The 19,431-nt window shown below is 41.1% G+C and overlaps 1 protein-coding gene across 6 annotated transcripts in view; it reads left to right on the forward strand.

Annotated features, from left to right (window-relative positions):
* vps13b (vacuolar protein sorting 13 homolog B) overlaps positions 1–19,431 on the forward strand; it is a 312,301-nt gene that overhangs the window by 80,120 nt on the left and 212,750 nt on the right. For 5 of the 6 annotated variants that reach the window (XM_027286990.1, XM_027286991.1, XM_019256535.2 and 2 more), the window contains exons 18-19: positions 4,747–4,881; positions 5,823–6,002. In XM_027286990.1, coding sequence (XP_027142791.1) covers positions 4,747–4,881; positions 5,823–6,002 — 315 coding nt within the window. Of the gene's footprint in view, positions 1–3,618; positions 3,747–4,746; positions 4,882–5,822; positions 6,003–19,431 lie in introns of those variants that run through there. The other variant, XM_027286992.1, reaches the window with a different exon arrangement.

A 19,431-nucleotide genomic window follows, 5' to 3' on the forward strand; every position in this document is an offset into this window, starting at 1 on the left:
TTGTCTGTCTACCTGCCCATTAGTGTTTGGCGATACTGTACATCCTCTTGTCAGCTGATCGTCCTCACATAAGAAACTGATCTCCAATGCACTGAGCCGGTTTTCTGAAAAGTAGTGCAACTCTTCCCTCATGACTATAATGTGACTGTGAGGAGTGGGGGTGTAATAAAGTGAATCAAAACAGACTTTTGAGTAGCTTTAATAGCTCTTTTAGCACAAGCCACAGTCTGTACACTGTACCCACTTTTGTTTTTGTTTTTTTGGTTTGTAGTGTGCATCAACCAATTGCTAGATATCATTAGTTCTTAGGCCTCACCTCTAGAAGTAGAGAGAGTTACAGGTTCTGCATACACTCTTAATGGGACTCTGAATGTTTTCAAGAGGATTCATTAAAAAATAAAAATAAAATAAACGTCCCCTCCCCCCTCTTTTGTTTGCTTTCTTATAACATTTCAGTGTTCCTGTGTGAATGGCCTGGCTTATTTGCTTCAAGAAGACTAGAGGCTAACACTGTGCTTCTTATTTTAAAATGTAGATTTGCTGGTCCAACACTATAGGCAGACAACTTTCCCATACCATTCCTCAAAGCAAGGAGAACAGGACATGTTGGAATGTGTAAAACATGGCTTTCAAGTCCGCAGATGTCCTGCACACACACATACACACACACACACAGACATATTGAGACATGTGCACGCCAACTATTGAGGTATGCAGAAAGCAAAAAAAGCAGCCTCTATATCCCATGCCGCCCCACCAATGTGTGCCTTCTCTTGTTTTAATCTTTTCTTTCTTACTTGATGATCCATCTTTCTTTCCCTTCGTATTTTCTGCACTACTCAGAGTTCGGGATGGCAAATCCAGCTGCCCATGGTTGCCCCTCACAGTGTTTGATGGAGTGCCGTAGCCTCTGGCCTCTAGCTGTGTGTTTATGTACTTCTTGCACCTGCCCGTGCTTGAAGAGTAACAGCACCACACACGTTCACTCACTCAGTCACAGATAGAAACATAGAAACGCATGCACGCACGCACGCATGCTCGCACACACACACACACACACACACACACACGTTTGGCTGTATTACACACTAATGCATCTCACACACATAAGCCAAACTGAATACCTCTGTTAAGTCGACAAACTACCAACCATTGTGCTTTTCCTCTTCCTGTGTACCCCACTTTTTTATTGTCTAACAGCTGGACAAAACATTGTCCAGAGCCCCCCCATGCAACAACCACTACCCCAGCAGGTGCACCGTGCCCTTTAGGACATCTACGTGGGCAATGGGGGATATGCTATAGTGATCCCCCTAATGCCATTTATCAAAGAGCAAATAGAGTAGAAAGAATGGCCCCTGTCATGTTTCAGACTGGCTTGCACTTTTAACATCTCCATCTTTTCCAGAAAGAATGAAAGAGTCAAGGGAACAGTCAGTCTGTGTAGAAGCCTGTTCCTCACTGTTGCAATCATTTTTCCGTCAGTACTGAGAAATGCCAGTTCAGTGGATCTGGATATCCATTCTCTAAAATGGTCTGTTCTTTCTGGGGAGATGGGTCATGTGTTTTTAGGTTCACTGAGACACACTTAATAATTTAGACAAATGTCTGGTGCAATGCTTTTATGGCAAATATATGTAAGCCATATAGTTTCCAGGAAGAGAAGCTTGGCTTTATGTAGTGCCTATGTCATTCTCTATCTTTCCCTCTGGTACTGGATCCACATCATATGTCTGTACATGCACATATGTGCATTATCTTGCACAAACATCCTTCCCTGAAAATGTTCAGTATGGTAACTCAACTCTGTTCCCTGTTTGCTAAAAATCTATGTGGTTAAAAGGTAAGGCAACTAAACTCATCTAAAACAACACTGATGTTAAAGGATCAGTTTGTAGAATTTAGTGACATCTAGCAGTGTAGTTACTGACTACTCCATAGCCTCACCCTCTCCTACCGACCATGGAAGTAGGTGATACTATGATAGTCGTTAAATGTGTGAAAAACATGGTAACACCTGACCTAGTCAGCCAGTGTTTAGTTTGTCTATTATGGACTATTGTAGAAACATGGTGGATATAGCAGGCTCATTGTAAGATCATTGTGAAAACAAAACAATTAATATTATCAGGTGTTTATACACTAATGAAGACACAGTTATGCATATTATATTTAATGTATTTTCATAGGCTACAATAGTCCCCTAAATCCAACACAGACTTGAGTGCCTTGACTGAGTAAATTAGAAACTGTGTACTTCCTACACACACTTCTTAGCACAAGAATGGGAAGGAGATAGAAAAAACAAAAAGATCATTGTGATCTTACTTCTTACAAATACCACTAACTAAAAACCGAGCCTGCTGATTTTGAATTTGACAATAGACTCATTTGAATACAGTACGGCCAGTTATTTTAAAAATACATCAATATTTATGCATGCAACACAATATATGGCTTAGTTATTAGAATCTGGCTTTAAGAGTAACCTATCTATTGCTTGTTTGGATTCTGAGATTAAACAATTATCATAGACCAGTTCCACACTTCCTGTAGAACATCTATCCTGTAGACAGAGGAAGTTGATATAGAAGCAGGTAACCAAAGCCACAAAGAGACACACGGCACTGCCCTGTTTGACCTGCCGATATATTAAGTAGCAGGCAGGGAGACAGAAGGAGGTTTATTAACGTTCCCATCTTCCATCTGGGCTGATAGAGGGCCTCTCAGACAGCAGGTGAAGAGGTTGTTGGGTAATTTGTCTGAGAGAGGGAGACAAGGGAAGTCAGTGGTTAGGGATTTTAGCAATTTCCAGTAATTCCCTTTTAAATGTGCTGTGTGTATATGTGTGTGTATCCACACTGCATGCTGTGTTACATTAAAACTACCTTTTAGTTGATTGCGATTAACAACTGCAAACAAAAGCATGCTCATTTTGGTGTAAAACAGCAGACACAAATTTATTTGTTTGTTTATGCAGCATCCAGATTTTGGATCACCTGTACAAATTTGACCAGCAGCGATTACGCCAAACAGACAGAGAAAAGAGCGAGAAGATTGGTGGGGATTAAGAAGAGTATGGGGAAGAAAACGGATAGAAGAGTTATATACTATGCTTATACTAATATACTAAGAAATGTAATAGGAAAAGTCAGGGATGGTGTGGATGTTGATGAAAGAAAGCTTTAAATGTCCAGAACAGTTTTTTCCTGGTAGCTTCAGGAGCTGATGTCAAATAATGACCTGTTGCGCTTTCATAGCCTCTCTGGTACCACTCATCTGTGCCTTATTACACAAAACCTTCTCACCCACGAATAGACAGTAAATCCCGGGTACCAATCCATCTGTTTCATTTGTTCTTCATCTATTTCTATGTATTAGTGTTTATATTTTTCTTTTAAGTTTTTCTTTGCTACTTGTTCTGCTTTTCTGACTCGTTGATCTCAGGGTCACTGGGCCAGAAGTTGACAGAAAAAGCCCCACTGAGTTGTAAACTTAGTCAAAAAGTGCTGTGGACACTTGTAGGAAATGAAGTGCTATCACTATAAGAGGGGATTATTCTGAGAAGTAAAGCCTTATTGGAACAGGTGATGTAAGAATTTAATGTGATTCCTTCAGACAGTTCCAGCTCCCTGGAAGAATGCAGCATGTGATGGATGGATCCTCCTCTCCCCTCTCAACAGGCGGTTTGGCACATAACTCCCTAAATTCTACAGTATCTTTTAGCCATCCAGCTATTTCTCCCTCCTGCTCCTGTGATGTGTTTGAAATAGCCTCTCTCCATAGAAATAACATTGACATATCATAATGGCGAGTATGTAACCCCCCCCCCCTTACCACAGTGCAAACTGTTTCATTTTGGAAAGATGGCAGATGGAAGGTTCTTCCACACTAGACTGCCATTAAGAGAAATAATCATAGAGTGAAGAGCACTTGAGGCTCCTGTGATGTAATGCTGGTGTTAGGTGAGTTGTAGTTGACACTAAGCTGGATACTGGTGTGACTGTATTGGATATTGTTTTGGAAAGATATATCCTTTATATTGGCCTGTTAGTCATATTCCTAATAGCCCCTGCTATTTAAATTAAAATGTTCGAGTCATTCAACTCTGTAGATTTCCTGTGAGCTTGTAAAACAGTTAGGACAAGCACTTGACAATTTGAGGCTCTTTTAATATCCTTGCTCTGCACCTTTTTAAAAAAAACAAAAAAACAAAATGAATCGGCTGTGATGTCGGGAGTTTTCTGTCATGTATCCAAAATCCCATCAGTGTACTGAACATGTTTTCACTGCAAGCTATCAAAAATAAAAGGTTTTAGATCCTGTCACCTTCACACCTCACAGATAAATACACATAACAATTTACTGGGAACTGAGGTCAAGTGGTAATAAAGGCATATCATCTTTTTATTTTAACAATAAAATATGTCAAAAATAGTATAATATGCAAATATGTTGAGATTTGACATATTCATCACGGCATACAGATACAATGGGTTAACTTTGGAAACAGAGGGCATCACTGGTACCCCTGCCAAAGCTTAGATAAACACAACACACTCTGCCTGGTGTTAGTGATATCTGTGTTAAAGTGCACCTGGTGTCTCAGAACTTTCGGAGAGACAGAAAGGGAAGGAAAGGGGTCAAGAACAATTAAAGGCCAATCAAGTGTTTAACGAAGCCACGGCAGCAGTGTTTAAACCTGCCGGACTGCACTTCATTTTCACTTTTTTTTTTTTTTATTAGGTGTGAAGTCTCCAGGCCCGTCACCGACTCTCGAGGGCTCGGTCCAAAACCTGGAGCTGAAGTTCTGCAGCCGTGCGACGGTGAAATGCGCCTCGGGAACCGTGGGAGCTGTAAAAGTGTGCGCCAGGACCCCAGGTGTGTGCAGCTGTGCCCTGTTAAAACTTTACTGCCTGTGTAGGAGGGAGAGAGTGAGACCGACTAGACTCTTCTTTTACTTTCTTTAACTTATACTTTTACACACTCTACTCTTGTCTCTTTCCCTCTCTTTCTGCCGCTTAGTCTTTATCTTGATTTCTTGCCAGCTCTGTGATTCAGTTGCTGTTTTCTCCTGGGGCGCTGTCACTGGGCTCCGGACATGTCTTTGATGGCAAGGATGTTATTGGAGCTAGTGTCACAGTGCAGAGTTCACAAGGTCAAGCTGCACATGATGTCAGGCAGATTATAAGATGTATTGCAGCTGTCAATATAGAAAAGCAATTGTATGCAATTAATTTTCTTATTTTAAATTTGCCATCTATAGGGGATGTATAAAATAATGTACTCATAGGGAGTTATACTTTTGAGATACAAAAATGACTATTAACTGCAAACACAGCTACACTGCAACACTTTTTCCACAGATATCACCTGCAGTTTTGACATGGATGGTAATGATGTCTTTTGGTCGTTTCATGTCACTGCTGACAGAATAGTTGAATTGTGAAATAGTGAAATGATGGAATTTGTTTTTATCACAGTAACATTATGTGTGCCCTGCATTATTTAGTCCAAAACATTATAACATAGTTCACATATGGCAACTTGTACACTCATACAGCCAGAATCAAGTAAATAATAAATCAAGTAAATCAATAATCTCTGTAATTTCAACTTCAATTTAGCTTTAACTGTGGTCACAAAGTGATTCAAGTAAAAAGGATTTCTGGTATTCCAAGAAGCATTCAACACAAGCTCTTGCTTTTATGTTTATTTTCTTCCTCTCGGCCACATTATTTATTTATTATTTAGACTTTCTCAGTTGTTAATGTGAATACTTTTTGTAATGTATTAATTGGACTTGAACTCCTGTCACTTAGGTTCGGGAGAGGGGGTTAAGGAGAAGCTGGTTCCTCTGATTCAGGGCCCATCTGACACCAAAGAACTCCATATGAGCCGCTGGCTTAATGAGATTCGCAAGCCTGAATCTCTGCTGGCTCCTGACCTGCTGGCATTTTCTGTTCAGGTCCCTCAGCAAGGAGACGATTGTAGAAACTCAGGTAAAAACTGTTGACATTGCATTCAATACAGTTCTCCTCTCCTTCTCCTTCCATCTATCAAAGTACATTACTCTGTGGTACAATTTCTTACTCAACCTGTGTCTTTTTCAAATCACAAATCACCATCCTGTGTTGATATATCAGTTCTTTAGCTCATTTTCCGGTTGTGGTTGTGGTGTTTGGACTTGTTACAGGCACTGGTAGTCCATATTCCATCTCAATTATTGGTGATCTAATGCAAGAGCCTCGGTTTGTTTAGGTCGTCATATTTTCCTTCCTCCCATAATGTCACGCAATGCCCCCTTTCAGTTATTTGTTTAGCAAAGCCGATAAGTGTTTTCCACTCCAGTATCCTTGAGGCAGGGTTGGCAAATCTTTGTCTCTTTACAGGCAGCATGAGTTCTCTAAACAGCAGTTAGTCTCTGTCAGCGCTGGGCTGAGCTGGCTAACAACAGCTAACCACTCGAGGATTGCTGTTGAAGGCTGCACTGATGTCAGGTTGCAGTTTTTGATTGCGTCCTTAGACCACAGATTATATTTCTGGTGTCAGTGCAAGAGTGTGCGGGTGTATGCATGTGTGTTTAGGGGGAGGGTGTGGGGATTATTCAGTAGCCCTTCCAAAAGACTAAATGCCATTCAGATCCCAAAGCTCAAAATGCTGTAGTGCTTGATTTAGTAAGTTCGATATTTAATGACTGCAACTCTGTGCGTCTCATGTATCTACAGCAGTAGCCAGGTATGTCCTCATCTATACAGCATGGTCTCGAGTGTTCTTTCACGCAGAAATTGCTCCTTTCTTCTTTGAATGAGGCCATCAATATCAGTATGTCATCACTAACCTTTTCTCCCCACCTGCAACTGCAACTAGTTCTCCTATCAAGCACCTCTGCTGGGCTCCCAGGCAAGATTGAAAGTAGATGTACTTGACAGTCTCTCCAATGTCATGGCCTTCAATTGCTCCCAGGTCTCTAAAAGCCCACAGAAGGTGAGTCTCTCAAAGTCTCAAAGTACACTCTGGGCTGTTATCCTGCAACCCCCTCCCACCAAACAGCAGATAGAGGAGAAGCCTGGGGTGACAGTGTAAAACAATACACCTCCAGTATTTGTTTTCAGAGTTGTCTACAGAGTCACAACTCTACATCACTTTTAATACAGGGCTACAGAGATTCATCGTGTGGCCTTTACTTTTGCAAACCCAGAAACTAAGCCCTGAATCATATCAGGCCCCCTGGGCCTTAAACATGTCAGTGCTGAGCTGGCGATAGACCTGGCCTCAGGTGGTTCAGGCTGTGAGGAGAAGATACAGCTGTAGCCTGGGGGTGTAGTGAAGTAGAAAGATAAGTATGGTTTAAGAGACAGTGGATTTGGGAGGTCATCCCATGAATTCCATTGTTGTCTGAATGTCACCCAGTCAATCACTGTCCCATTGCTAGTGAACAAAGTGCCAAGACACTGCTATAAATTGAAAATGTAAGGCAGGGAAAAGCTTACATTTCATAGGCAACTCACGGATTGAGAAATGTGAGGACAGCCATTGAATAAATTTTCTGAAAGTTGCAATGACATAAGAGCAGAATTTAAAAGCAACACTGTCTGTCAAGGGCTTGTTCCACCCTTTACTGCCCCATAGACATAGATAGATATTTTTAGGAACTCTGGTAAATTCTATTTAGTGCACAGCCTTAGACTATTACTTTGATTTAGAGAGCATATTATTTCAGCAAAGCAATGGCTCATAAAGACAGTACATATTTTTGAATATTAAAACCTGATCTGAACACAAACCAGAAGACCAAAAGGAAGCGAAACGAGGGGGAGAGAGAAAGAAGATGAAGGTGAAAGGGTGGTGGGGGGCTGACTCCCAGAAGCACTGGATATATCTCCAGCAGATGTGGAGCAGTGGAGGCCTGCACTCCTTCTCGTCACTGCTTCAATACTCCTCTTTTTTTCCCCCTTTCTTCTATGTTTAATGTTCTTTGTTTCTTGCTTGCTTTCTTTCTCACTCTGTCCACATCCCCCTTTTGTTCCTTAACCTTTTTGGTTTCTTTTAATCTCACATCAAGAATACTCATGCATACATCTTTGTCCCTTTGTTTCTGAGAAGTCTGAGAAGAGATTTGTTTCTCATTGGCTGGTGGAAGGTAAAAGCAATTTGAATTTGAATATATAAATATATATGTTTACATAAATTGACACACCACACCATAGAACCGCTGACACCGATACAGAATATTTCTGCCAGAAATCTTGCTTTTATCTGCAATATACCTGTCACAGTCAAAGCTGGAGACAGCACCATGGCTTGACGGTAACAGTTTCACCAGACTGGAACATTTCTCTGTGTGTGTGTTTTGTCAAACATGCTGCTGAAGGAAGAGCTTGAGAGCTTGCAAAGTTGGTGTGTGTTCACACACAGGCTTTTTTGGGTGTCTACTTATAGGCTCTGTGTTTTGTATGGTGGTCAGGCTTACATCAAAGCTTTTGGTCAGTCCACATGTCCCATGTCCCCGCTGTCATCCAGAGGTGACTGGGAGCCTGTTAGAGCAGTGTTAATGGAATGATGGATGCAACGCCTCATTCAGCCAGAGATGAAAGGTGGAGTAGCACCACTCTAAATGGGCTGCACCCTTTACTCCCATAAGACCAAATTTAGAGGCCGAACATTTTGTGATCATGACATTTCTGAATTGTTGGAGCACTTGGCCTTGGCATCAAACACATTTTATTCGTCCCATGTGGCTCTGTTGATTCCATTTAGCAAATTCTTAAAGCGTGATCATTATACATCGAGTGTATAACTTGGGTAGGGGCGTAAGAGAAAGCTAGCTCCTTACACCATAGACATACTGAAAACATTAAGCTATAATGAGCCGCAATCAACTTTTATATTCTATTTTACATTTGATTAGTCGCTTCTGGTTTTTGTAGGGATGCAATGCAAAGCACAGCAGTCCTGTGGGATCTGTCCGCCCAATTCTCAAAACATAATATTTATTTAAGGAAGAATGGGAAGCTTATTGGTAATCGACGTGAAGCTACCAGTGTGTAGTCACTAAAGTGTTTGAATATATATACTCACATGCCATAGTGCTTTCACATACATATGACTCATTTTCATGTTTTGGTGCATGTGACTGACTGCAGTTGATTATAAGTTGAGAGAAGCCTTGCCTTCAGTGTTTCCCCAATGGTCATGTATGTGTGATCTCTGTGTTGTCTCATTTCTTAGAGGATGTGACAGGCTCTGGAAATTGCCAGCACTTTCCTTATGGATCCTTTAATTCATCCCAGAAGGCATTTCCCCCCATGTCTTACATTTTCCTTATTTTAGAGCTCAGAACGACCCATATCTCTGAGGTCACTTCTGATACAATATATTTGGTCTAATAGACAACTAAATTCTATCCTAATGGCCAATCACACTCGCAAGTCTCCGTGCAAGTCTAGAGTACTTTTGTCCTGGCTCCTTTCTATGACACAGTTGTCTGCCTGAAATATTTTTAGAACAAATCTCAAAGAACATTGGGAAGTGTTGCTTTTCACTGTACTGTAAGTAATGATATTTTGAATAACTGAATGCAGAGTCCGGCATTTTAACGGCAACTTTGACACATGTTTTAATCTTCTCTTGATCTTTTTTGCTCTTTAATTCACCAAGAAGATAAGTTCCTTCAAATATTGCCAGTGACATCTGTTTTCTGTCTAATTGTTTACTAGTGAATTAAAACAAAATTCCAATTTACTTAGAAAATGAAGAGGTTGGGTTGGGTGGCTAGGGGTGGCGGTTGGAAGGAGTCCCTATACACTTGTAGAACTCCTGCAGACCCAGACTAATGTGTTTTCATTTAACAGAGTTGAGGTTGGAACATTCTAATAAATTAAATACAATTAAAGGCGTGGGTTTGAACTCAGAAGAACTAAGCAGCTCCGCTTTGAAATGTCCTCTTTTATAGATCCAAAGGCATACAGCAATTTCATATCTTGCTGTTAACCCTTTGCATTACAATGTGACAGTCCCACATGATTTCTCCTAATTGAGCGGTCGTTCCAGATGGACCCAACAACGCTATGATTTTTTTTGGCAGCAACAGCAACCAATGTAGCCAAGTATATCCCCTTCTTCTCTTTCATTTTCTCTCCTTCTACAAGAATCAAGCATGATTCATGTGTACGTGCTCTGTTATGACACCATGAATAGTGAAAAATCAATGCCATTATTAAATAACATGAAAAAGCAAAGTAAAGGCATGGAGTAAAATACAAGAACATGAGGCAGCTTTAGGAGGAGTCAGACCTGTGGAGCTCTGGGGCTGAGGTAGTTTCTTTTAAGTCAAAGCAGGCAGCAGTCCAGGTTGGCAGGCTGGATCAGAAGGGCACAGGTCAGTCTTCCACATGGACCCAGCTGAGAGCCAGAGACATGTCATCCTTCACGAGCACACACTGGGACTGATGCCTGTATTTCTTGACTGGTATTAGATCTATAAATTATTTGTGAATTTAATCAGAGTGGAGTGGTGCTTTAAAGATCACTAGGACCAAAAATCCATGGCCATGTCATTCAGAATGACCTTCAGTGTGGTAAATTATCAGAGTTACTCAAGAGACAGCTTGATCATTTTGATCCCTGGACAGTGGCTCACTGGCTGGCTGACTATCCTCCTTGGCTTGGTCTTGAGGCTGTCGTTGTTGATGGATGGGAAAGACTAAGGGGGCCTTGGATGGGGCCAGTGTGAGGGAGTAGGGGGCTAGAGGGCGTGTGAGGAGCTGGGGTTTGTGCTGAACCTCAGGGCGAGCGGCAGCCTGCAGGTGTGCCCCCCAACCCACCCTTCACCACCCCCGACTTGCACCAGAGGAGGAGGGACCAACGGGTCGGGTGGGCTTTATGATCATAGAGAAAGAGAGAGAGAGTGAGAGAGAGTGAGTGAGGGATAGCATGTGTTTTCCCCAGGCACGCCAGCAGCTGCGAGACAATGATTTATGCTTTTCTCAGAACTCTGGGATCTCAAAATGTTACATTTAATCAAGCACACTGAGAGCAGAGCAAATGTTAAAGATGTTCCCTATAAAGCTCTCCAGTTTTGATCTCTTTACCATACCATGGGAGCTGTGTGAATAGGGGAACAAAGTGATCTTTAATCTTAATTTAAACATATTGGAGGGAATTATGAAAGCTACATGGAATTAATCCTTGGAGAATTCCCCAGCCGCAGTAATACTAAACATATTTAGTTCTCTAATAGATATTAAAGCTGTTTTCTCCTTAATTACTGCTTTCATATTAAACAGATGGAAGAAAGAGTTTGAGTGTTTATACAGACTGAAGTCCACTCTTTAACACTGAACTACGCTGTTTACAGTGTAGCATAGTTAAAGGCAGAATGAATAGGATTTGTCAGTTGTGGTTTGTAAATAGGTTCAAAGTTGTCCCCTCCTCCCTAGTGACACCGTAGTTTACTCTTGGATGCATGCTCACAATCTGGCACCTGGTCGCTACATTTTTTTAAAGTCTTACCCTCACATTCTGAGGATGGTTATTGGCTTGGTTGCTTTACAACTCGAAATGGCCAGAAATATCCTAAATAAAGGCACACTACACACTTTTAATGGTTTATTACTGGTGTTTTAGAGGCATTATTTTTGTATCTATGCATATAAAGTCTATACATTAAAAAAAAAAAGAATTCTGCTCATTCTGCCTTTAAGTTATTATAGGAAAGTAATACATATTCTCATTAGTAGTTATTGTCAAAACCACATTTCAAAAATATTTATTTATTTGCTGCTTTATTGGTTTATACAGTGACACATTCATACAGTCTATATATGTATGTGTGTGTGCGTGTGTGTGTGTGTGTGTGTGTGTGTGTGTGTCCTAAGAGACCTGTCCACAACAGTCAGAAACAGGTGGGATCTTACAGTACTCTGGGCCTGTAGACCCAAAGACTAATGAGAGCAGGTGGGAATGAAGCGCCACCTGACTTTGATCTGACCATTTCACACCAACACACACACACACACACACACACACACACACACACACACATACACAACCCCCACACACACATGCACTACACTCACTAAGCAGTACATGCGCATACACAAGCATGCATACATATAGAAACACTTGCCACACATGCTCTTTGCCTCCTCGCTGAAACCATAGCCTTTGAATGGGTTGCACTGACACCGTAGATGGGGTGTGAATTCTGGGATCTCCCCTGGTAGCCTCCTCCATTACAATCTTTCAAAGGCCTGCCGTACTTTCATATGTCCATCTATCATGCTCTTTTTCCCTCCTTTTGCATGTGTTCACTCACTCCATTGAGTGTTAAATCAACAGTCTGGCTTTGTGTCAGGCAGCAGCTTGATGGCTTTAAGCTGCTGGCCTGAACATTCTCTGTCTAATAGACCTACAGTAGACAAAACTAAAAATACATTTATTGTACATTCCTGTGAGAAAACACAAATTCTTAAGCTAGTCTTGCATTTGGTCGGGTTCACTTCAATACATATAATATACATACATAGGTACACAGTACAACTACACCAGCTTTTACAGCACAGAGATTAAAATGGGTCCACACTCAATTTTAGATTTAATTCAGGAGCATGAAAAGGCCATACAAGGTTGTTCCATTTGTTTATTTGTATAAGCACCCTGTAACTTCCTCAATCTGTTAAATCTTCAAGGCAGCCGCTCTCATCATGTCTCGTCAGTCAGTGTGTGTGAAGCAGAGCAGGTAATGTGGAGATTAGACCCGAGGGAACCCACTCAGAGCTGGCTATTGAGGTCAATCATGGCCCATTACTGGAGCTGTTCATCTGTGAAGTGTTGGGCTACTTAGGCCACTCTCACAGTGCTTAAAGCCTGGCTGGAGTGTGAGGTTGAGGGGCAGGGGATAAGGGCTGAGGCTACAGATGGGGCTGGGTTGGAGTGTGACTGAGGTTAAAGCTGCTGTTTAGGCTAGCCTCCAATCTTATATGATATCACAGCTCTCATGTCACCATTTGGCATTGGCCATTTTATGTCCTTCCTGAAAATTATTCCATTTTTATCTGTTGCAAATTCAAAATGGACACAGGTTTGGGTTCGTGCTTAGACTGGAGAATAGATGAGAGCAAATGACACTTTAATGATCCCTGTGGGGAAGTTGGTCATAGCAACAGTAAAGTAACAAAATACTCCAAACAGAAAATGGAATATAAATAGAAAATTGGGAAGTCAGGGTGTGTGAAACATAACACAGCCCACATTACACAACATCAACAACATCAGAACAAGTAATGTAAACATTAATCAACGAACAAAAATGTGACCATTTATAGCATGTGAACAGGTGGTGGTAACAAAACAGGGACGTTTGGTAGTGCTTCGTCTAGGGCAGGGCTGGAGCTGCAGAAACCTGGGACTAACTGCTGCTTAGGGGAACACAGCGTTTCTGGTGCCTGCTGTCAGTGTAGGGCATCATGGTGATGTATAAGTGAATCAGAGAGAGATGAAGATTTAGCCTTTGAGTGTGAAGAGAGGTCATTCTGGGTCACCGCTGTTTCACTTTTAAAAGTTGTCATCTGGGTAGGGCAGGGTCAGAGGGAAAGCGGGAAGTAATTAGCCTTTTTCACCGTGTGAAAGTGGTGACGATATTAGCTGATCAGTTTCATTAATATGATCTCTGTAAAGACCTAATGACTTCTTTTAACAAGGGCCTTTTTGTTAATCACATTTGGTGTCAACTTCTAATGCAATGCATTTAAAATTTTTCCATCCAGTTTAATGTTTTCATTTATTTTCTGAGCTAAAAGTTTGCATCAACATTGAAATGTCAAAACAATAGAGAAAGGCCCACATTTCTCAAATGAGGCAGGTGAGCAGGACGCTTATGAAAGCAGCTGTATGTCAGCTCACAAGATTTTGAAAAGTGTAGCTTTCCTTTTATGCAATTTTCAAAATTTTAAGAAAGCTGTTTTCACAGGTCAAAAAGGCCAGCTTAGCACAGATGGAAGAGCTTTCTTGTCTTTTATGACAGAACAGCTCCACTTTGATGTTTGGCAACAGATGAGTAGCATCTCATTCAATGTTGAGTTTTGATGTTCCATTCATATTGAGACAACACCTGAAGTAATTTCTTTCTACAGCTCCCCCTGCATTTTTCATTTTCTTCTTGGTGTGGGCGGGGGGAGATGCTTGCCCTTGGTTACTGAGCAGCTGGAAAATAGTGATCTAGCTTGTCAGCTACTGGGCGTAATGTAATTCCCAGGGTATCCTGATTCATTTCCCACTAAGGTGCAATTCATTTTTAATGTTTGTCAGTGAGACATTCAGTGAATAGCCTAACACAAGTCCACTAAAAAGCACCCCCCATACTCCCAGCTCTATATACATCCCATCATTTCAAATTCCCATGTGACTGCAGAGTTATTACAATGAATAATTACAAGTTAAGCTCGTTAGAGGGAGAAACAAGGAGAGAGTAAGGACGCAAATTACCCCCAAACCTAAAGTACTTTGCCAGCTGTATCCTCAAGATTGTTCATTCATCATTAGTAAGTAAGGAAGTAGAGAAGGAAAGGTAATTAGTGTAGTTTTCACTAGTTTTAAAGCAGAAACACATTGTGTATATGTTGTGAATGGGAGAAGTTACGCTGACTTTTTGTTAGAGTGGACAGCAGTAATCACTGGTTAACTGTGTAGCATACAAGCTGTTTACACTCGATCTAGTTCTGGGCTGAATAGCAGGGGTGGAGGAAGTCAATTTAGTTAACCTTATCTAATTGAATGTTGTCACTGGATCAGAGGTTGCCACATTCCACAAAGTCGGATCAAACATCACACGGCACAATCAAAACAATTGGCTTGCCCAAATCACCTAATCAGGGGCTTGGGTTTATATTCTCACAAATTAGAGGGGATAATGTCTGGACTGACTGGAGGGCCTGAACGCTGTCTTAAGTTATGCACATTTGAATAAGTTTAGTTAGATATAGTTGTACTGGTACTTACTCTGTTTTGTGCTGTTCTGACAAGGTTCAACTTTATGCACTTTGTCTAACATTGTAACATGTTACATAACATTGATTTAATTATGGGAAGTAAGCTTTTAATTGAAATAATATTATTTGATGAAAAAGCAGAAACATTTTCACATGACTGAGATGTTTTATTACCTTCTCTTTTCATGCTCATGATAAACTGTACAGATGTGCTGATGCGACAGGCTGTGGTTTAGCATTTGCCCTGTGATAGAGAATTTCCCTTTCTAATGCCTTCCCATCTTTGCTGACAGAGACAAACATTAATTTGTAGCGGCTCCCTGTTCATCACACTACTTAGTTTATCAGTGTCACTGTCTGTCTGTGAGCCATGCTTCTGTCTTTCATCTCTCATTATTGCTGTTCCAGCTATGAGTGAGATCAACCACCACCTCCTCACATTATTAGAGGCTGGTTACTGATTCATACTCTGCCAGTCCTAAAGTCACATACAGGCTAACCAGAGTTCAGACAAATGCCGAATCAGCCTAGCAAAGCAGTATTGAGGCAAGCTGGTTGGAGTTCTGTGCCAGTAGCCAAACCAATATGTGTCTCGCCGCTTGAGTGCCCATCAGAAAACACACAGTGGGCGTGGGAAGGGGATGAGAGCCCATTAGCTTCTTCACAGCTCAGCTGCCGCGGCGCACCTCCTCCCTTGTACCTTGCTCTTCCCTCATTTCTTCTCCCATTCCCCCTACACTCCTCCACCTGAACTCCCCTCCTGTTCTGTACTTTACATACATTTTCCCAGGCTGCACTGTTGCCGAAATGGGTCTGTGCACACAGTGTGCAAAGCTTTACTACACAGAACCGCAGCAGCACTAGGTCTTCAAAAGAAAAAATGGGGAAATATTAAAAGTTAGTAGGCTAAATCCCACATAAAGCAGCAGTGGTGAAGATGAAGAGATGAAAAAGGAGTTGAGGGGAAAGAGGGGTTGAAATGCAGTGTAGGGGTGAGAAGGGGTACGTGCTTATATTCTTTGAAATTTCTTTTGATGTGATATGGGTATTATTACTGGAGCTCTGTGTTAAGACGTAATTAATTAAGCTAATTAAGCTAATGGTGGTTATGGGCTTGCGGTGTAGGTTTTGGGCGGGATGGTGGTGGCGGTGAGAGAGATCTCTCACAATTCTCACAGAATAAAAAAAGCAAAGTAATTAACAGAATCAGCCGGTAGGAACCAGACCCAAGGGGAGGAGGGGGTTCAGTGAGGCTCAGTCGAGAATGGAATGTGACACAACCCACACTAATGTTGGATTCTCCCATATAACTGGCTTTTTCATACACATGCTCATTCACACACACAGAAGAGTCTCACTAGTACCAATTACAAGTTTTTGGCTCTTTTTTCAGCGTTGGCTCATGTTCAGAAAGGCTTTTCGAGCCAGAGAGCACAGTGTAGCATCATCTGTTTCTGAGAGCGAAATAGCAGAGAAAGACAAAAAGTCGATTATGGAAGGTTTTGTTTGCCACATACCCCATACCCCTCTGTTGTTCAAACTGTATTTATTTCTATCGTCCAAAACCACAGCGATTTGTCCCAGTGACAGACAGACTGAAGAATGACTTCTCAGAGTCTTCACTCTATCGTCACATATTTATCCCCTAAATATGGAAGCAGTTCCATCTCCTTAGAGTTCTTAATTTTACTTGTTTTGTATGCAGATCTCTCATTTGTCTTCAGAGCCCTCCTCAGACCACACAGGAACATCTTTGCCGTCATTTCTCATAAAAGAGCCAAAAGTCACGCTGAGATGACTAAGTATATGCAGGTTTCACTAGCTCACTGCAGCAGAATGATTGGCAGCAGAAATGAAACAGGTTTAAAGCTGCAATCTGTAACTCTCTCTGCCCTCAAACTACAGCAAAGATGTCAAGAGCATGTGTTAGTGCTTGTGTTTCAACTTGCAGTTATTAGAAATATCATTGACTGACCAGCTGATATGTAAAGAATATATTTATTTAGTGACGTCAAGTTAGACATCACAATGTGGAGATACATTTCTTTGTATTAACACGTACATGACTAAGATGATCAACTTCAAAATCACAGGTTTCAGGTTTGAATCACAATACACAGGTGTTGCCTGCTTGTTTTTTTTTTTTTGAAACACTATTTTTAAAGATTAAACTCATGCTCATTTCACTTTGCTGTCATTTGGCCATTAGCAGTTCAACTGAACAAGCGTTTACTTCTATGTTACTGGCCGGCTGTCAGCTGTAGGATTAGACTGTGTGATTGATGTTTTTGGAGCACAGTGTTTGGATGCGGTGGGACTTTAATAAAATGCCTGTTAATCTCTTATTTTAGTCTGCTGAGGATAAGGCCATATGGTTCCAGAATTCCAATCAAACATGGAAATGTTTTATTTAAATTCATTATAAATGCACACACACACATCCCAAAAAACCTTTGTCAAAACATATTTGTTGGATTTATAGGAAGACGTAAAGTAGGAAATCTTTGTGTATTTTAAAATGTCTGAGTTTGAAACGAATGACATTTTTTATGTATTTGACTTTCATCACATGCTAACCTCTCTATATTTGTCAAGCCAAATATTATAATTTACTTCTTCTTCTTTGCATTTCCCACAATGTAATTTAAAGAAAGTTTGCTTTCAATTTCTTACCGAACTGTCAGACTGTTCATCAGTAAGAAAAATATCTGAAATAGATTTCAGTTGTTCTCAACGTTTTGCTTGTATAGTTTTTATGCTTAGGTACTTCTTTGTAGATACATGCTATACTATATATTAATCTCTCTACATATGGCTCGTACTGTGACACTCTCCCTTGATGTCTTTGACATTTTCCACTTGGCCATAACACTGTATGGTGTCGATTACATTAAAGGCAAAGACATTTAAATAAATTTAAACATGTTTGAAATGACTAACATCATAAAGTACAACACTGCTCCTGAAGTGCTGTGCTTATTTAATTTCTGCTTTGCTTTCACTGAACGTCTCAGTGATGAATATGAAAATGCAGTCGATTAACAGGTCCCTCAGTCAACACAGATGTAGACTTTTCTGTTTTTGTTCCTTTTGCAATTTTAACTGACATTTGTTCCTTTATTTTCTACTGGAAAGGCCTCTATCCTTGGTTCACCGTACTACAACAGGAGCAAACCCAAAGTTTGTAAAGTGACTTCTGCTGCAGCCATCCAAGGAACGATAATCTTAAAAAGACACCGTGTCTTTATTAATAGATTTGGAGCCTCCACACTATGTTGACCTTGGTGTCACAGTGTGACTGAGGTAATTTAAATCAGCTCTGATCAATAATGGTCAGAGGGAGTGGGTGCTCAGTAGCCTGGTTTATGTCAACCTACCCACTCTAGTCTCCACTGCTGACCTGGGACAGGAGTCAGACCCTGATGAATGTGAATCAGTTCACAAACCACGACTCCTCTTGTTGTTTTTCTTTCTGGTTTAATTATTTTCAAGGATTCAAAATTTTAAATAAACAGTCTTAAAATTGCTCTCTCTCTCTCTCTCTCTCTCTCTCTCTCTCTCTCTTTCTGTGTACACACTCTTAACAGACATAAGATCTTAGCAAAGCAATGCAGACCTGTAAGTGGTGTGTTGTCAGTGATTTAGTAAGTCATTATGCACTCAGAGTGGAGTATACAGACCTACACCAGCTCCAGAACTTTAACTTGGGTCATCACACCCCTTCAGCCTCTCTCTCTCTGTTTTTTCTTCATTTTACACCCTCTATGTTCTCAAATCTTAAAACTTTTCCTGCCTCCAGTTTTTTTTTACCCCCTCACCCTCTCACCCCACTTAACCTTCATTCACTCTCTTGGGCAGGAATGTTAATGGAAGCTGTCAATGGGAGCAGATTTTGAAGGTGATTGGGAGACCTATCCGGGCCAGGCTCTAGTGACAGAGGTTCTGGCCTGGAGAGAATTATGGTGTCTTGGGTGAGGAGAGCATCCAGCTCCCTTGGCCCCCTCAGCCTCTCCTGGTAACATGAGCCTGAGTGTTTCTGAAGGCCATGCAAGGCCTTGTGACTGGTCATCTTCAAATCATCTCAACTTTTATGGCCACATGCCTGCGCTCCCCCTTTTTTTGCTCTCTGTGCCTCTTTTTTTGTACCTCTCTCATCATAAAGTTTAGAGATAGGCCCAAGTGCAGTCATAAACAACTGATGACATTCAATTTTTAAATAAAATGGAGCTTTCTAATATGTGGATTTAACCTCTGTTTAACTTTCTCTAACCTTGTACCTCCCCTCTAACCTGTGTTTCCAGTGTATCAGTCACTCTGGCTTTATCGACAGCATCAGCATTCGGGCGTCACTGATGGCCTTTGCTTCTTTGGGATTTCTTGGGACTCTTTTTTTTGAGAGAGGGAGAGAGAGAGGGAGAGGGAGAGGGAGAGAGAGGGAGAG

Source organism: Larimichthys crocea, chromosome XIII (assembly GCF_000972845.2).
Source record: "Larimichthys crocea isolate SSNF chromosome XIII, L_crocea_2.0, whole genome shotgun sequence".
Classification (NCBI taxonomy): domain Eukaryota; kingdom Metazoa; phylum Chordata; class Actinopteri; family Sciaenidae; genus Larimichthys; species Larimichthys crocea.